The sequence below is a fragment of the Neoarius graeffei genome, chromosome 1 (assembly GCF_027579695.1).
Source record: "Neoarius graeffei isolate fNeoGra1 chromosome 1, fNeoGra1.pri, whole genome shotgun sequence".
Classification (NCBI taxonomy): Eukaryota; Metazoa; Chordata; class Actinopteri; order Siluriformes; family Ariidae; genus Neoarius; species Neoarius graeffei.
In genome coordinates, this window is record NC_083569.1 from 82,004,396 (window position 1) to 82,021,775 (window position 17,380).

The 17,380-nt window shown below is 40.5% G+C and overlaps 1 protein-coding gene across 1 annotated transcript in view; it reads left to right on the forward strand.

The window, feature by feature from the left end:
* gba2 (glucosidase, beta (bile acid) 2) overlaps positions 1 to 17,380 on the forward strand; it is a 45,467-nt gene that overhangs the window by 13,310 nt on the left and 14,777 nt on the right. Inside the window, exons 4-11 of the mRNA XM_060938680.1 lie at positions 8,371 to 8,589; positions 10,239 to 10,478; positions 13,688 to 13,944; positions 14,087 to 14,212; positions 14,432 to 14,616; positions 15,155 to 15,259; positions 15,412 to 15,519; positions 16,154 to 16,305. Coding sequence (XP_060794663.1) covers positions 8,371 to 8,589; positions 10,239 to 10,478; positions 13,688 to 13,944; positions 14,087 to 14,212; positions 14,432 to 14,616; positions 15,155 to 15,259; positions 15,412 to 15,519; positions 16,154 to 16,305 — 1,392 coding nt within the window. The remainder of the gene's footprint in view (positions 1 to 8,370; positions 8,590 to 10,238; positions 10,479 to 13,687; positions 13,945 to 14,086; positions 14,213 to 14,431; positions 14,617 to 15,154; positions 15,260 to 15,411; positions 15,520 to 16,153; positions 16,306 to 17,380) is intronic.

Below are 17,380 nucleotides of genomic sequence, written 5' to 3' on the forward strand. Positions count from 1 at the left end.
ATGTCAGACGCTCGCTGGCCATGCTGTGAAAATTGTGCATGCAGACGCTCATCTGAGTTTCCAAATCTGTCATTGTTTAACTCCTTTAATATTTTCTATCATGAAATACCATCATTAAGAAGCTTATAATCTCTGCTTTCCAAAGAAATGTATCTCGTTAAGATCTGTTCAGAACTTTTGGGAGTAACAGCAAGTTGAAGTTGGTACAACAGAGTCCACTCTCTGCTCGCGTGATGTCGGGAAGCTGCCAGTGCTTTTTGAGTCACGGGAAAGCGGTCAGGCTCTCAGTCTCTCTCTTCTGATCAGTTTCTGACTGGATTACTCATATCAATCAGAACTTTTATAGGGATGTTCTGTAGTTCTCACTGTTTCTGATTTAAGTATTCAGTAAAATTTTCCCTCAGCTAGTTTTGATGTTATGATTCACGGGAGATTTTGAAGTGAGTTTTCATAGCTTTACCGACTTATTTTTTCAAATCAAACTGATTCATGTAAATAAATAAGTATTTTAGAATATAACTGCAGTTGTTTTGATGAAAAATATGGAGATCTTGGTGGTCGAAATGAGAATTTTAAAAAACAAATACAAAAAAAACGAAGTCGGAAACGTGTCAATTGCAATTCAATTAAATGGAATTGTTTATTGGATAGATTAGATTAGATAAAACTTTTATTGATCCCTTTGGATGTGGCTCACACAGTTTTCTTTTCGAGGTTTGCCTTGAAAGCTGTGAATATTAATCAAAATAAGAATAATTTATATTCTTTCATATAAACACTAATAGGCCCTACTTAGAAATACAGAGCATAAAGAGGGTAGTAGAAATAATCCTTTTTTTTTGTATAGAGAATGATAGATGTGAATGACATTTAGTGCTTATTTATGCATATTTTATAATTAACATTGATTTGTCCTTTATGATGTATAAATGAGTCAAGATCAGCTTTATATTGCACAAATAAATTCCTTTGGTGAAACTTTGAAGAGTGTACCGATTTAATGTTTTACCTTATTAGCATTAATAATCAAATACTAATTTGCATAATTTTTAAAAAAAATAATTTTTCAGACTTCATATTCCTTATACAACCATCTGTGTGCCTGCCAATTTCCATGTTAATATCTTGGAAAAATAAGTTATTAAGAAAAAACATTTGATCTCATTTGTTAATTTGGATCATGTTATTCTAATACATAATATTAGGTCAGTTTTCTAAAAATTAAGCTGTTTTTTCAATCTTTGATAATATTTCAAGAACAGATAAACATAATTCTGTAAAAAGTATGTTGCTCTGCATTCAATTCTGAATTCAGTGAGAGCAGTTTCAAGCAATTTGGATTGAATTTGAATTTTCACCTGATATGCCTATATGTAACTATAAAAAAAAAAGTACATCTGTGTATGTGCTTTGTACAGGTGATTGATCTTGGTGCTTAAAACAAGAACTGTAATGAATGAAAAGAAGAAAACTGTGCAAAAGTGGCAGTATTGAATGGAAGATAAATAAATAACAAAAAGCTCTAAGGTGCAAAGTAACTAATGGTATTAAACAAAAAAGCTCTGACAGTGCAAAGTTACAGGAGGACCAGGGTTATAAACAGGCTGATACAGTAGAGAGGTCAGGGTTCTCTCTGTCAGACAGAGGCGAGTTATTGTATAGTGTGATGGCTTGGGGCAGGAAAGAGTTCCTGTATCAGTCCCTATGACAGCGAAACTGTAACTGTTGGGAAAGGTGCATGGTTGTCTGTCCAGTCTGTGATGGAGAGTGTGGTCAGGATTATCCATGATGGAAAACAGTTTGTTCGGAGTCCTCCTCTCCACCACAGTCTCAAAAGTGTCATGTTTGCAGCCAGTTATGGAGCCAGCCTTCTTTATCAGTTTATTGAGTTTGTTGGTGTCACTGACTACGTTTACATGCACATCCAAATCGAGCTGCTGTCGGTAATCGAGCTGAAGGTCCCAGCAGGGGTGCCAGAGAAATCCAATCGTACATGCACACAAGGAAATCGAGCTATTGTGTGAGGTGCATTGTGCACCCGAGCCACAGGTGGCGCTACACGCCCCATCGTGTTGGTACACTTCCGGTTGTCGTCATGAAGAAGAGCTATTCAAGAGTATAAACAAAGTTATCAGCAGTGTTGCCAGATACTGCTGACGTTTTCCAGCCCAAAACATGTTCAAATCCGCCAAAATGCACTTAAAACCGCCCGATCTGGCAACACTGGCAGTTCCGTGTTCACAAGTTCCGTGCTCAAGCTGTTAGGCTTGCTCTAACAGACTGTATGGCTACAAACTGTCCTGCGCAGACCACTGTTTTGTAAGACAACTTATTTTGCACAACTGTATATTTTTCTAAAGTCCATTTTTTGCTTACAAAAAATATTTTTCTAAAGTCCATTTTTTGCTTACAATTTAACTTATGTCTTAATAAACACACAAAAAGTTCAATTGTTTTGTTTTTATTGACATTCTTCAGATGTTGGACATCTATATATATATATATATATATATATATATATATATATATATATATATATATATATACACACACAAATACAGTGACTTGGTTGTACACAATTCACAGCTATGCAACAGCTGTACAGATGTATTTGGTGATACAGTAAGTGAGCTAAATTTTAACAGTGCAAACAATGCCACAAAAAGAAAAGATTCATGCCGTTGTCATGCCGACCGAGGCTGTTGTGTTTCCCGCTTGTGGTCTCGTCACTCGTCACTTCCGGAAGGGGCAGTGCTGAAGCAAGTAGCTCGAATACGTAGCTCAATAGGGTTTACATGCACTAAGTAGCTTGGCAGAAATCGCATAATCTAGGTCGTGTAGCTCGATTCCGAGAAATCAAGTTTGGTTCAATTTCAGCCGAATTAAGGTGTATACATGGCATTTTGAACTTCGATTTCAGTCGAGCAACGGCAGAAATTCGATTTTCTCTATGTGCATGTAAACGCACTGACTGGCTCCAATGCTGCTCCCCAAACAAACCACTGCAAAGAAAAGCACACTGGTCACAACAGACTGATAAAAGATCTCCAACATTTTGCTGCACGTCTCAGCTTGCTTGGGAAGTCGAGTCTGCTCGCCCCTTCTTGTATACAGCTCCAGTGTTGGATTTCCGGTTCAGTCTGTTGTTGATGGTAACACCCAGGCACTTGTAGTCCTCCACCACCTCCACATCCTCTCCCAGAACGCGCAGTGGTTGTGAAGCCGTCCTCTTCTTCCTGAAGTCAGTCACCATCTCTCTGGTCTTGTTGACATTTAGCCGCAGGTGATTCTGTCCAGCCCACTCCACAAAGTTGTCTCTGTACTCCCCTTCCTGTCCCTCACTTATACATCCAACAACAGCAGAGTCATCAGAAAATTTCTGCAGTTGTACTTGGAGAGAGACGGCCTTTTGATTTCATAAAATCTGTGAAATTTAGTTCCCTTTGAAATTTGGTCATTGTGATATATGTTTATTTCTGTAATGTCTCACAAAATATCAGGCCATTCTGTGGCTGGGAAGTTATTTAATTTGAGGGGATTACCTTGCAAATAATATGCATGAAATCGCTCGCTTCGCGCAGTCAAGCAGGCGGAGGAAGTCCGTGTGCGCATGCGCAGGTTTACCTTGACCATGCACTGACAGTTACATCATTCTGTCGCTAAACGAACAGCTGATCAAACCGAGGTGCTCGCTGACCACTGATATTAGTTTGGTCCTGTGTTTCCCTTCCTTCGCAGCATAACTTTTTTTTTTTTCTTCTCGCTTTCCATTACTGTAGTCTGTCTTTCACGTTTCGTTCTTATACTCGCGTCCTCCATTTTTCTCCTGTTTCAAATTTGTATCCCACAATGCCTTGCTGGCACGGTGGTGTAGTGGTTAGCGCTGTCGCCTCACAGCAAGAAGGTCCTGGGTTCGAGCCCCGGGGCCGGCGAGGGCCTTTCTGTGTGGAGTTTGCATGTTCTCCCCGTGTCCGCGTGGGTTTCCTCCGGGTGCTCCGGTTTCCCCCACAGTCCAAAGACATGCAGGTTAGGTTAACTGGTGACTCTAAATTGACCGTAGGTGTGAATGTGAGTGTGAATGGTTGTCTGTGTCTATGTGTCAGCCCTGTGATGACCTGGCGACTTGTCCAGGGTGTACCCCGCCTTCGCCCGTAGTCAGCTGGGATAGGCTCCAGCTTGCCTGCGACCCTGTAGAAGGATAAAGCGGCTAGAGATAATGAGATGAGATGAGACAATGCCTTGCACGAACGGGGAAAGCCCACCACATGATGCATAATGTAGTATCTTGAATTGCGTCATGGTGAAGCAGGAAAAAATAGCAGAGAATTTAGGGCAACATGACCCTAAATTCATTAAGTTTTCTATTTAAAAAAAAAAACTAATAAAATTGGAAGTCTGTGATTCAAATTGAGTAGCTTTCGGTCCACTAAACAAAAATAATTGGGTGTCAGGGAAAACTCTTTTTATGACCTAAACTTGAAAAATCTGAAAGGCAGTCGACCTTTAAAGTCAGTGGTGTATAAGATGAAAAGGAAAGGAGACAGCACAGCCCCCTATGGAGTTCCTATACCACTAACCACCATGTCAGACAGAACACTACCCAAATGGACAAACTGTGGCTTGCCTGTCAGATCATCAGTCAGTATTCCAGAAGACAATGGAGGTGTCGACACCCATCCCTGCAGCTTCTCCCCCAGGAGCTGAATGGTGTTAAAAGCACTGGAGAAGTCAAAGAATGCAATTCTCATAGTGCTGCCACCACCATCCAAGTGAAAATGAACTTGTTGCAGCAGGTAGATGACCATGTCGTCAACTCCCGAACGGGGCTGATAGGCAAACTGTAGAGGGTCCAGCAGCGCCTTCACCTGTGGCCTCAGGTGGGTCAAGACCAGTCTCTCCAGCACCTTCACCACGTGATGTGAGGGCAACTGGTCGATAGTCTTTGTCAGATAGAGTCGACTTCTTTGGGACCGGAACCAGGCAGGACGTCTTCCAAAGCACTGGTATTCTCTCTTGACTCAAGCTCAGGTTGTAAAGGTTTTGCAGGACAGGAGACAGCTGGCTAGCACAGGTCCTCAGGATCCTGGAGCAGATACCGTCAGGTCCTGCAGTCATTTGCTGATGGAGTCTCTCCAGCTGTCTTCTAACCTGGCCTGTAGTCACAGTCATGCAGGGGCGGGTGTGGCACGGGAGAGCTCACCACAGGGGAGGGAGGGGGAGGGGTGGAGCATTTGGGGCAGTGGGGATGTGTGGAGGAAATGACAGAGGGCTGTGAGCTAAACCTATAGATAGTTTTCATATGACGTCACAGAGTCGGGGATTCCCTGGTGGCGGCCATCTTGGAGGGCTAGCTTACCGTACGGGTCACTGAGCACATACTGTAGCGCGCGAGTTACATTCATTTATATATTATTTACATTTATAGTTACATTACTATTTAAAGCTAGCAATGGTGCACACTTGTTGTATTCACGGCTGTCGTAATAGGTCAGATGATGAAGTCAAGCGGAGCTTTTATGGAATTCCCACTGTACGGGAGCACTAAGGCAGCAAACAAACTCCGCATACAAAGGAGAAATCTATGGCTTGCGAGAATCAACCGCAAGGATTATCAGCCTTCCAAACACAGCAAAGTCTGCTCCGATCATTTTATAAGTGGTAAGTTGTTTAAATAAACAATCAATTGTTTTTGGAAACCAAAACATCATGTGAACAATCTCTGGAGAATGCCTAACTGGAACCGCTGAGTGTACGTTTACACTGTAATGTACACTTAATATCGCTCGTTTGTCACGTTTCTATTTGAAACTTGTCACTTCACTCACGCAAGGGTCATTTATGAAAAACATTTTAGGTCTATTCTTTATGATTTGATTTGTGTTTGGGATGCAAACAGCGCGCCTTTTGGCGGATGCCACCTGAATCGCGCAGATCCGATTTTTTTTTTTTTTAGGGGGGGCGTTGGAGTGTCTGATTTATAATTTCAAAGTAAATTCTGTATTAAAATGACTAAATAAGCAAATCCATTACAGTCCATGAAACAGGAAGTATAAGGATGAGAAAAAAACAGTTTAAATCGGGAAGCTGCGCACATTTGCGCAGCCCGAGCGGTGTGCAGGACTGCGCAAATGTGCGCAGCTTCCCGATTTAAACTCTTTTTTTCTCATCCTTATACTTCCTATTTCATGGACTGTAACGGATTTGCTTATTTAGTCATTTTAATACAGAATTTACTTTGAAATTATAATCAGACACTCCAACGCCCCCCCCCCCCCCCCCAAAAAAAAAAAAAAAAAAAATCGGATCTGCGCGATTCAGGTGGCATCCGCCAAAAGGCGCGCTGTGAATATATAAAGTTGTATATATCAGACAGCCTTTAAAGTTTGATGAAGTCAGTTTCAGGCTTTGGAGCAGGCTTTGGCAGTTTCAGGCTTTGGCAGCCCTGCGATAGTCACTTGAAAATGCATCTTTGTCCACTTCGTAGGGGTCAATTCCCCCAATCAAGGCCAGTTTGGCTGCATACCGTTGTCGTGAGATGTCGTCTAATGTATCTATATACTTCTTGATTTTGCCGACATTGATCTTTATTTTAGAAAACTGACTATATAACTTCATAAATTCGTCCGAGATAATGTAGCCAGTAGTGGCGATGGTCCGTTTTGTTTGCCCTCCAAGATGGCGGCTGGGGGGCGTTTCCCCCGAATGCCGTGACGTCAGTGAAAACTATCTATTGAAGAAACAGTTCAGCTTGTTTGCTCTCTCCTGGGTGTCTTGTCATTGGTGTGTAACTAAGTTAGAAGATGTCTAACTTGTCATTCCAAAAACTTCCATAGATTTCTGTAGGCCATTGCATATTTACATCATCTTCATCACACTGTTCAGAAAGCCTTCCTCAGGGTATTTGCAGAAATCCTGAAGTTAAATTCAGTACCTTTTAAAGACCTTTTCAATATACTTTTAGACCCCTTAATACCACTTTGAGCTGTAACTGTAAATCAGCGACACACCTTTAACTTAGATTTACTATACACTGATTTTGAGATTGCAAAACTGAACAGTCTTAGTTTGCGATTTCTTCTTTGGACCACTGTTGTATCAATACAACAGAATTCAGAAAGGCAACAAGGATCAAAAGAATAAACTGAGTGACTAACCCAACGGTAAGAATTATTAAAAGTATATTACTTTTGGGCAGCACGGTGGTGTAGTGGTTAGCACTGTCGCCTCACAGCAAGAAGGTCCGGGTTCGAGCCCCGTGGCCGGCGAGGGCCTTTCTGTGTGGAGTTTGCATGTTCTCCCCGTGTCCGCGTGGGTTTCCCCCACAGTCCAAAGGCATGCAGGTTAGGTTAACTGGTGACTCTAAATTGGCCGTAGGTGTGAGTGTGAATGGTTGTCTATGTGTCAGCCCTGTGATGACCTGGCGATTTGTCCAGGGTGTACCCCGCCTTTCGCCCGTAGTCAGCTGGGATAGGCTGTAGAACAGGATAAAGCGGCTAGAGATGATGATATGTTACTTTCAAGTAGCATTGTCAAACTGAGGGCAGTCAGTCAGTGGGTATGTTAGCGGACTGAATGTTTTTCGTATGACATCAAATTTAGCAGGATCATAAACATATATGATAAAGGACTTTAATGCTGGAAATACATGCAAGTGAAGCGAAATGCTCTCTTTGCTTTGTGTGGGTGTGCGGAGATGGCGTAACAGATTGAGCTAGCAGGCTTTGCAGTCACTTGTTTTTATAGTAGAACTATCATGCCATTAAAGTTATCTCTGGAACAGCAACCCCTTCCAAGCCTTCCGATCTGTTTTTTTTTTTTAAAGCAGGTTAAATGGCCAAACAATGACACAGTCCCACAATTTACAAACCGTCAGAGACAACAGTCTGATTGCTCTCTGTTGAAATTCGCTCCTCATTTGCATAGGATTTTTCAGACTGTTTTTGCTTGCTTCACCCAATTCGCTGTAACAAATGTGTGCTCGGTGGCAGTTGGACATTGCATGCTTATATTCATAGAGCTTTGTATTTGTTTTCAAGGTAAGTGTTGATGTTCATAGACTGTTTTTTTTGTAGCTTCTGGGGCATACAAATATTAAACAACAATTTTAGCAATAATAATTTTTAGATTATTAATATACCTATGTACACAAGTCTGAGTTGCGTTTTTGTTACATTTGCATGCTGTTTGAAATTGTTTTCACAAATTTATTATTATTATAGCAATAAATTTCAGGGTTTCAGTGTTTGTGTTATTTGATAATGTCTTTCACATTAGTGTTCTTCAGTTTAGACTGCAAAAAGTTATTTCCCCCTCCTCATGCCTGTATGTGTCCACCCTTCTGCATCTTGCCTTATTCTTTCTTGCTCACAGTTTACAGTGTGCCTGCGTAGGGATGGTCAGACAATCTATCAGCAAGTGTTGTCCACCGAACGTCCTCACACACTCCAGGATTGGAACTGGGGTTACTGCGGTGCCTTTGCGTTCTACCATGCACTCTACCCCCGAGCCTGGACTGTCTACCAGCTGCCTGGCCAGAACGTCACACTCACCTGCAGGCAGGTGTCACCTGTCATTCCGCACAACTACAAGGTGACTGACTGAATTACATAGAAAACAAATTATGTCTTCATGATTAATGAGTTTTGTGCTGTGTATTATCCATACACTGTTTGTCTTTGCTGCATGGTATTATAGCTTTTGTTAATGGTCCTAATGTTATATAAAAAAAAAAATGTGACTAGGGCCATTATTAAAAAATGTTCTGTTTCCAGTCCACCGGCCGGGTGAGTGCCGTTTGTGCGGTTGAAATTTTTTTTTTTAACGCTGGGTTTTTGACATTTTTTTTCGGGTTCGTAAATCTAAAATCGAACTTGACATTTCCGCATTCCCAGGGCTTTCCACTAAGGCTCATACTAGCCAGCCATGACAAATAAGTAGCCAGCTGGGGGGGGAGTAAACACAAAATAAACTCCTGTGCACGCAGTTCCCAGGATTAAATGTATTTTCCACAGACCATTTATTTATTCACTTTACTCAAATACAAAGTAAAATGGCAGTAAATCTTCTTTCTTTTCTTGCGTATTGCATCATGAGGCGTTCTTGGCTTGTAAATCTCTTATTTTCGGTGCATGACACATTCACGCAACTGAGCATGCTATGAATTAACAGCGATAACGGTCTGCAGTGGCGGCTACACAATTAAACACTCAGCGAACATTTCTCCATTTGTGTATGAAAATACACTCCAACCACTCAGTTTGGTTTCATTTACAACCAACGGTGTCTTTTGATGCCAGCACGTAATTGAACGAGAGAAGACTGGTTTACCGGAGACAAAATAAGTGTTATCTCTGCTTCTGTTCCCTCCGACACACTACTGCCTCCGCCGAGTGCGCGCGCACTCTGAATTGAATTAGCTCTGCGCATGCACCGTGCGGCACAAAAAAATGGCAGCCACCATGAAGGAAGGCGATCCGGAGTTTTCAAACATTTGCTTAAGTGTGAAATCGCAAAATGGTATTCTAGCGAACAACAAAATAGTAAAGATTCAGAAAAACAAATCATTCAGTGATCATTTTAATAGTGTAATTTCATCCGAACTAGGCCTAACGGTCGATTTAGAACTACAAAAAGTCCGTGTGTCAGACATTTTAAGTACCTTTGTAAAAGTTTTGCAAATGTTGCAGTCAGCATTTAAAATGCTAACTTAAAGTTTTTGTACAAGTTTCAGTTGATTAAACTGTCATTTTATTAAATGTGTCTGCTTTTGTAATAAAAAAGTACTGAAAGAAAAAGCAAACACAGCATTGCGATTTCTTATCCATCCATATATTTAAAAAAAATAATCCCTCCCTCCTGACTGAAAATTTTTTTGCTCACCCGGTGGACAGGAAATGGATTTTTTTTAAGGATGGCCTAAGCAGCATTGTTTTTTATGTTCCAAATGTAAAGAACTTGCTTTAATATCAGTCACTCTCAATCAATTACCATTTTTAAAAAGGCTTTACACTTAAGCATACAGCAAAATTTGAAGTAATTATTGTAACAATATTGAAGTATCATATGTTCTGTACAGTTGCATTCCTTCAACCTTTGTTCTCCTTTACATGGGTGTTCATACCACCACGTTTCAAAGAATGGATTGTGCTAAACACATTTACATATCCTAATAGTTAATTAAATTGGTTGTATCATTGTAAAGAACATGCCCTGTTTGATATCTACATTTTCATTCACAGGACTCAAGTTTTCCAGTTGCTGTGTTTGTGTGGGATATAGAGAACAAGAATGACTATGCACTGGATGTCATAATAATGTTTACCATGGCCAATGGATCAGGCCACAAGGATGAAAAATGTGGGGGTCATTGGAATGAACCATTCCACTTGGAAAAAGAGGGCGAGTCCGTGTCAGGGGTTTTGCTTCACCACTGCTCACCAGTGAACCCATACACACTGTGTATGGCAGCTCGAGAACAGGTGTGGGGGCTTACAGTGTTGTTTACCTTACTAATGGGGTCAGCTGAGCTATTTTTTGGCACTTTTTTTAAGTTCTGTGTAATAGGTTTTATTATACTACAGTGCTGTTAAGTTCTTGAATCTGATTTCAGAGGTGTTGATTAATTTTCTATAAGAGTAGCAGACAGTAGTGCCAGTTATAACGTATATTACAGGTTTATATTAATGCTGTCCTTGTAGTACGTTATGTCTATTGTAATGACCTACGCTACCGTTCAAAAGTTTGGGGTCACTTTGAAATGTCCTTATTTTTGAAAGAAAAGCACTGTTCTTTTCAATGAAGATCACTTTAAACTAATCAGAAATCCACTCTATACATTGCTAATGTGGTAAATGACTATTCTAGCTGCAAATGTGTGGTTTTTGGTGCAATATCTCCATAGGTGTATAGAGGCCCATTTCCAGCAACTCTCACTCCAGTGTTCTAATGGTACAATGTGTTTGCTCATTGCCTCAGAAGGCTAATGGATGATTAGAAAACCCTTGTACAATCATGTTAGCACAGCTGAAAACAGTTGAGCTCTTTAGAGAAGCTATAAAACTGACCTTCCTTTGAGCAGATTGAGTTTCTGGAGCATCACATTTGTGGGGTCGATTAAATGCTCAAAATGGCCAGAAAAATGTCTTGACTATATTTTCTATTCATTTTACAACTTATGGTGGGAAATAAAAGTGTGACTTTTCATGGAAAACACAAAATTGTCTGGGTGACCCCAAACTTTTGAACGGTAGTGTACACAGGTACCTTATGGTGGATGCTGCAACTAATCTAGGCCTAACAATAAACAAGAAGAAATTGATTGTTGATTTGAATCTCCAGTGTCTGGCACTTTCTAATAGTCAGCAGTTAAGCTGTTCAGGATCATGGGCTTTGTGGTTTCTTGGGAACGTGACAATTTTTGTCTTACTGATTTCAAGAGAGAGAATAAGAGAGGCTGGTGAGGAACAATGTTAATCCTTTGGAGTCAAAAGCTTTGGCAGCGAAGCTCAATAGGTTTAGAATGAGTAGGTCATGTATTTAGATAAAGATCTTCAAGTTTTTCATTATACAAGCATGCTAAACATTGACAAACTTTATACTTTCCTATGTGCCCACTGCCAAATAATATTATAGTTTTTAAATTACCTAAATTAGATGAAACTTGTCCTCGTACTCATTCGTGTCAGAGCGCTGAGCGCCCACTTGCACATTCATAAAAGACTATTCACATGGTAACGGCATGACAATCACTTTCACTCTTTCGGTTTCTATTGGTTTCTCTTTCGCGGTGGGAGCGCCCACTGTAAACAAGATAAAATCTGCCAGACATAGTTCAGGCTATTTGGAGGTAAAACTTGTTTCGAGATGGCGTGTAGATTTTATGCGCTTCGGATGATTCAGGACAGCAGTTCAATTCAACCTTGAGAACTGGGACAGTGATGATGAGTGGTGCTTTTTTTTTTTTTTTTAACTTCTACTCAATCCAGCCAAAGATCAACTCGAGTAAGGTGTAAATATTTCTTCTATTTATTATGAGCGTATCGGTTGATATACGTGCACTGTAGTGCACACAGGAAAAATGACTGAGCAGTTTTTCCAGAGTTAAAAGTATTTTTCTCAAAAAGAGTTAATTTTGCTCTATTTTGAGTTTAGAGAGTAAAAGTTGGAGTGGGAGCAAAATTAGAGTAATTGTGTAACTGTATAATAGAGTTGGCTGTGGCTCTGAACTGAGTAAAATAGTACAAGAGTTCATTTCAAGACACACTGAATAGAGTCAAATACCAAAATAAAGTAAAATATCAGACAAATGAAGATGTTGTAAAAAGCAGTTTTAGAACTGTGTTGGAATGTGTGTGTGGAGGGGAGCATGACCTTACCCATTGTGACTTGACCTGATGAGATTAAGAGTTGGCAGTGGGAGGGGTTTTCACTCTTTTCATTGAATGGAATGGAAATTTTTAATCTTCTCATTGAATACCCCTCCCACTACCAGCCCTTTATTCCAAAATAATAGGACACAATTTTTTTTTGATGGCCAGTTAATTGTCCAAATCAGTTGAACAGATTTAAGTTTTTGTGCTTGATCCATTCCTAAGACTGAACAGAATCACCTCAAGTGATCAAAACGGTTCGTCACAGCGGGTAAGGTCATGTTTTTTCACACATTCCAACACCATTCTAAACCTGCTTTTACATCATTTATTTTTTTTAAAAGTACAATCATGGGGCAGCACGGTGGTGTAGTGGTTAGCGCCGTCACCTCACAGCAAGAAGGTCCGGGTTCGAGGCCCGTGGCTGGCGAGGGCCTTTCTGTGCGGAGTTTGCATGTTCTCCTCGTGTCCGCGTGGGTTTCCTCCGGGTGCTCCGGTTTCCCCCACAGTCCAAAGACATGCAGGTTAGGTTAACTGGTGACTCTAAATTGACCGTAGGTGTGAATGTGAGTGTGAATGGTTGTCTGTGTCTATGTGTCAGCCCTGTGATGACTTGGCGACTTGTCCAGGGTGTACCCCGCCTTTTGCCCGTAGTCAGCTGGGATAGGCTCCAGCTTGCCTGCGACCCTGTAGAACAGGATAAAGTGGCTACAGATAATGAGATGAGATGAGTACAATCATGACACATACTGCAGAGATATTATTGTCGCTGAACTTGTGCTGAATACAAAAAGTCATATGACTTTGAAAACATTGCTTAGGTTTGTTGAAATTGATGACAAAATCAGAGCATGCCAAAATCATTAGAGTGCCAGAAAATACCCTCGGACCCCAGACTGTTGTATTATAAGTGAAAACAGGAACTAACCTGATAGATAAAAAGTATGACGTGCCTTAAAAATAAAGAATTGTTTGCACTGGCAAACTATTGTTGATTTAAGAAGGAAAAAATACTACAGGATGGACCATTATAGAGAATAATCCACTTTGGTGGGCATCTCCTTCATATCTGGCCATATTGCACACCCATCACTCGTTATTTTTCTATAACAGCACACCCAATTTGTTTTATTTACTACGAAATATGTATAATGTAAAATTTCATGATATGTGCCTGTATAATTCATTGGTACGTGTGCATAAGCACTAGCTTTCATTTCTAAATAACTATCTTGCCAACAGTTTAACCCACAAAGAGCGCTAGTGAACATTTCCTCCATGTGCAGATCATTTCATAATGTTTTTTGAATATGGTTTAGGCCAACAGAAAGATAACCCACCAGACTGCGTTCAGTCCTAATGACACTGGAAAGGCCATCTGGAGTGACCTGATGAATGACGGGCAGTTAGACTCACCAACCGGCTCCAGCCCTCCAACTCGGAAAGGAGTGACGGTGGCAGCAGCACTGGCGGCGGGCTGCTCTGTGCCTGCTCATGGACACAACAGCCTAGAATTCTGCTTGGCCTGGGACATGCCAAAAATTACTTTTGGCTCAAGGGAGAGAGAGCACATCAGGTATACACACCTGTCACTATATATAATCACATTCCAGGATACTTAAGTAAGGAAGCGAGCCTTCATGCTCCTCTGCATTGCCAGATATTTATCATGGAGTGACCACAAAACAGTAATGATATATTGTGTTTTCTCCTATTAGACGTTATGCACGTTACTATGGTACCAAAGGAGATGCAGGCCCAGCTCTTTCACACTACGCCCTTACACACTACAAAGACTGGGAGAAGGACATTGAGGAATGGCAGAGACCCATTCTGGAAGACCGGTTAGGAGATCCTTTGGGATTAACTGTATGAATTGTAGTGTAGGAGTGAGGTGATTTTGTTAAAATGTCAGCATTTTTATATAAAGGCTTTTGATTAAAATTTCAGACAAATACGTAGGATATGCCTAGGTGATCACATGATTGTCATTAATGGTTACTTTTTAATGTGGAAAGCCATTGTGTATATATGCCCCTGAGGTATTTGTCTGTGTTTTTCAGTTCGCTCCCTTCCTGGTATAAATCAGGCTTGTTTAATGAGTTATACTTTATTGTGGATGGGGGGACTGTGTGGGTGGAGCTTCCTGAAGACTGTGATGTTAGTGGAGGGCTTCGCCCAGAAGAAGGTGGTCTTCCAGCACAACCCCCTGTCATCAAGGAGTATGGCCGCTTTGCCTATTTAGAGGGTAAGTATCTAGACTTTGATCTCTAGCTTCAAGCTTGTTTTAAAAAATAATGACTGATGGCAGTTGTAGTAACTTCCCAAACTAGATCTTTCTCTAGGTTTGGTGCACCTTCTGGGGGAGGGAAAAAAAAAACCATCTTTACCCCACTGATAGTAAATTTCCCTGTCTATATCTACTTGTATCTAAATTGATCACACTCTAACCATGTAAATTTTAAAAGCACACAATTATTTGTTTTTAAGCGTGATAAAGGTGGAATCTTTGATCTATTTAACATTTACTGTACCAGTCAAAAGTTTGGATACAAACTTGACTTAATCCTTCATAGTAATGAGTAAGTGTGCCCAAACCTTTGACTGGTACTGTATATGCCAGTTGATTTTGGTTAGGCTTTTGTGTTTTTGCCAGATCCTGCACTATGTGGCCACAAGTTTGTGAACACCTGACCATTACACCCCAATCTGTCCTTGAATATCCCATTCCAAAACCATATTAATATGGACTTTTTACAGATTTTTCTCTAACGTTTTGTTTGTAGGTCAGGAGTACAGGATGTACAACACATATGATGTGCATTTTTACGCCTCCTTTGCACTTATCATGCTCTGGCCCAAACTGGCTCTGAGTGTACAGTATGATATTGGTAAGAGGAACTGTTCACATTTTGTGTTTATATAATTAAGGGTATTCATTCATTCATTTATTTATTTATAAACCAACACCCTGTTCAGTAATTCTCCTTTTTTTTTTACCATTATCTTCTCCCTATTCCTCACTCTCTCACTCCTTTCCCAGCTGGTAGTGTGGTACAGTATGACCCCAAACAAAGGGTGAATCTCATGAATGGGAAGTGCTCACCAGTTAAGACCAGGAATGTAGTACCTCATGACATTGGAGACCCAGGTTAGACCCTGCTTTCTTGACGGTGTTAACTTGCCTCTTGCACAACACCTAGCCTTGTACTAAACCCGACTGACTTTCTTCGGATTCTTTCAACAATTATGGTAATTTAAGTAAAATGGATCTGAATGGAGTATTAAGAAGCCAGCCTGGCACAGAAGCTGTTACTGTTAGATTTTTTTTTTTCTCATAAAATGAACTGCTATCCGTGTGACTTTAGGCATTGACAGCTGGTGGGATGGCTACCCTCACTGGGGGAAAAAAAAAAACGCATTAATGTCATAACGACCAAAATCACAAGGTTTCAATAAACAGTAACTAGAAACAGAGTGCTTGATATTTTATGCTGGTTACAAAGATAGATGGCATTGAAATAGTGCAATTCCTATGTACTGTCCTTTTTACATTAAACATCAAAAGGTATGGATTTGCTTAAATTTCATGTTTTACTGAATGTGGTAAAATTGGGTGAAGAACTTACTACAGTCAGGGGAAGCAACTCCAATTCAGGCAATACCAGCCATCTATGCATATGGTCATTGATTTGTCTCCTGAGGAAGTTAAAATATTTCTGATTCTGGTAGAGTGAATCTATTGGAGTCACTGAAAAATATAAACGTTTCTCCTTATGTACTAGATGACGAGCCTTGGCAACGTGTCAATGCCTATCAGATTCATGACACGGCAGACTGGAAAGACCTGAACCTGAAGTTTGTCCTACAGGTGTATCGTGACTACCACCTAACTCAGGACCTGCAATACCTGACCGACATGTGGCCCATCTGCCAGGTGAGCTAGATGGGTACATAACTGGTATAAATGGTAAGGGACAGTCTGAGTAGTATTAGTAAATACTTGCCATGTTTTAAAAAAAAAAAGTGGTGCTGAAATAAGAAAGTGGGATCATTAGTCGTCTTTTCCAGGAATGCAGGGGTGTTATCAGTGCAAAGAAAAGAAGCAGAAGACACTGAACAATTTTAAGTCATTTTTATCCCCCCCACTGGCTGAAAGGCCCGAAGGGGGATTATGTTGTGACACTCTGTCTGTCTGTCTGTCCGCCCGTCCGTCCTGGGAAGGGTGCTTACCTTCTGAAATCAACTCCTCTCACAATTCTTGGAGGAATTTCATGAAACTTGGCAGGATTCTTTGTTATATGTCAGTAATATGCGTGTTGTAACTTCATTAAATTGGGTCACATTTTACCAGAGTTACAGCCCTTGATTAACAAAATTATAATTTGACAATTTCATGAGAGAGTGCTTTCCTTCTGAAATCAACTCCTCTCACAATTTTTGGAGGAATTTCACCAAACTTGGCAAAAGGCCTTGTTATATGTCGCTAGTACGCATATTGTAATTTCATTAAATTTGGTCACATTTTACCAGAGTTACAGTCTTTGATTAACAACCTTGTACTTTTCACAATTTCATGAATGTGTGCTCGCCTTCTGACATCAATTCCTCTCACAATTTTTGGACAAATTTCTTGAAGCTTGGTAAAAGGCCTTGTTCTATGACGGTAATACGCATATTGTGATTTAATTTTGTTTGTGAAAATTTTACCAGAGTTTTGACCCTTGATTTGACTCATGAAATTGTCAAAGTCAAACTTGTACTTTGTCAATTTCATGAGGGTGTAGGTTCTTCTGAAATCAACTCCCCTCACAATTTGTGGAGGAATTTGACCAAACTTGGCAGAAGCCTTTGTTATATGACCGTTAGGGTGTTTTCACACCTGGTCATCCTCAGTCCTCTTTAAGTGGACCAAAAAGTGGACCAACAGAAAAAGAACTCAGTTCTTTTTGTGTTCACACTGAATTTATTACAAAGAGGACTGGGTTCTCTTTCTGGTCCAGTTAAGCTTT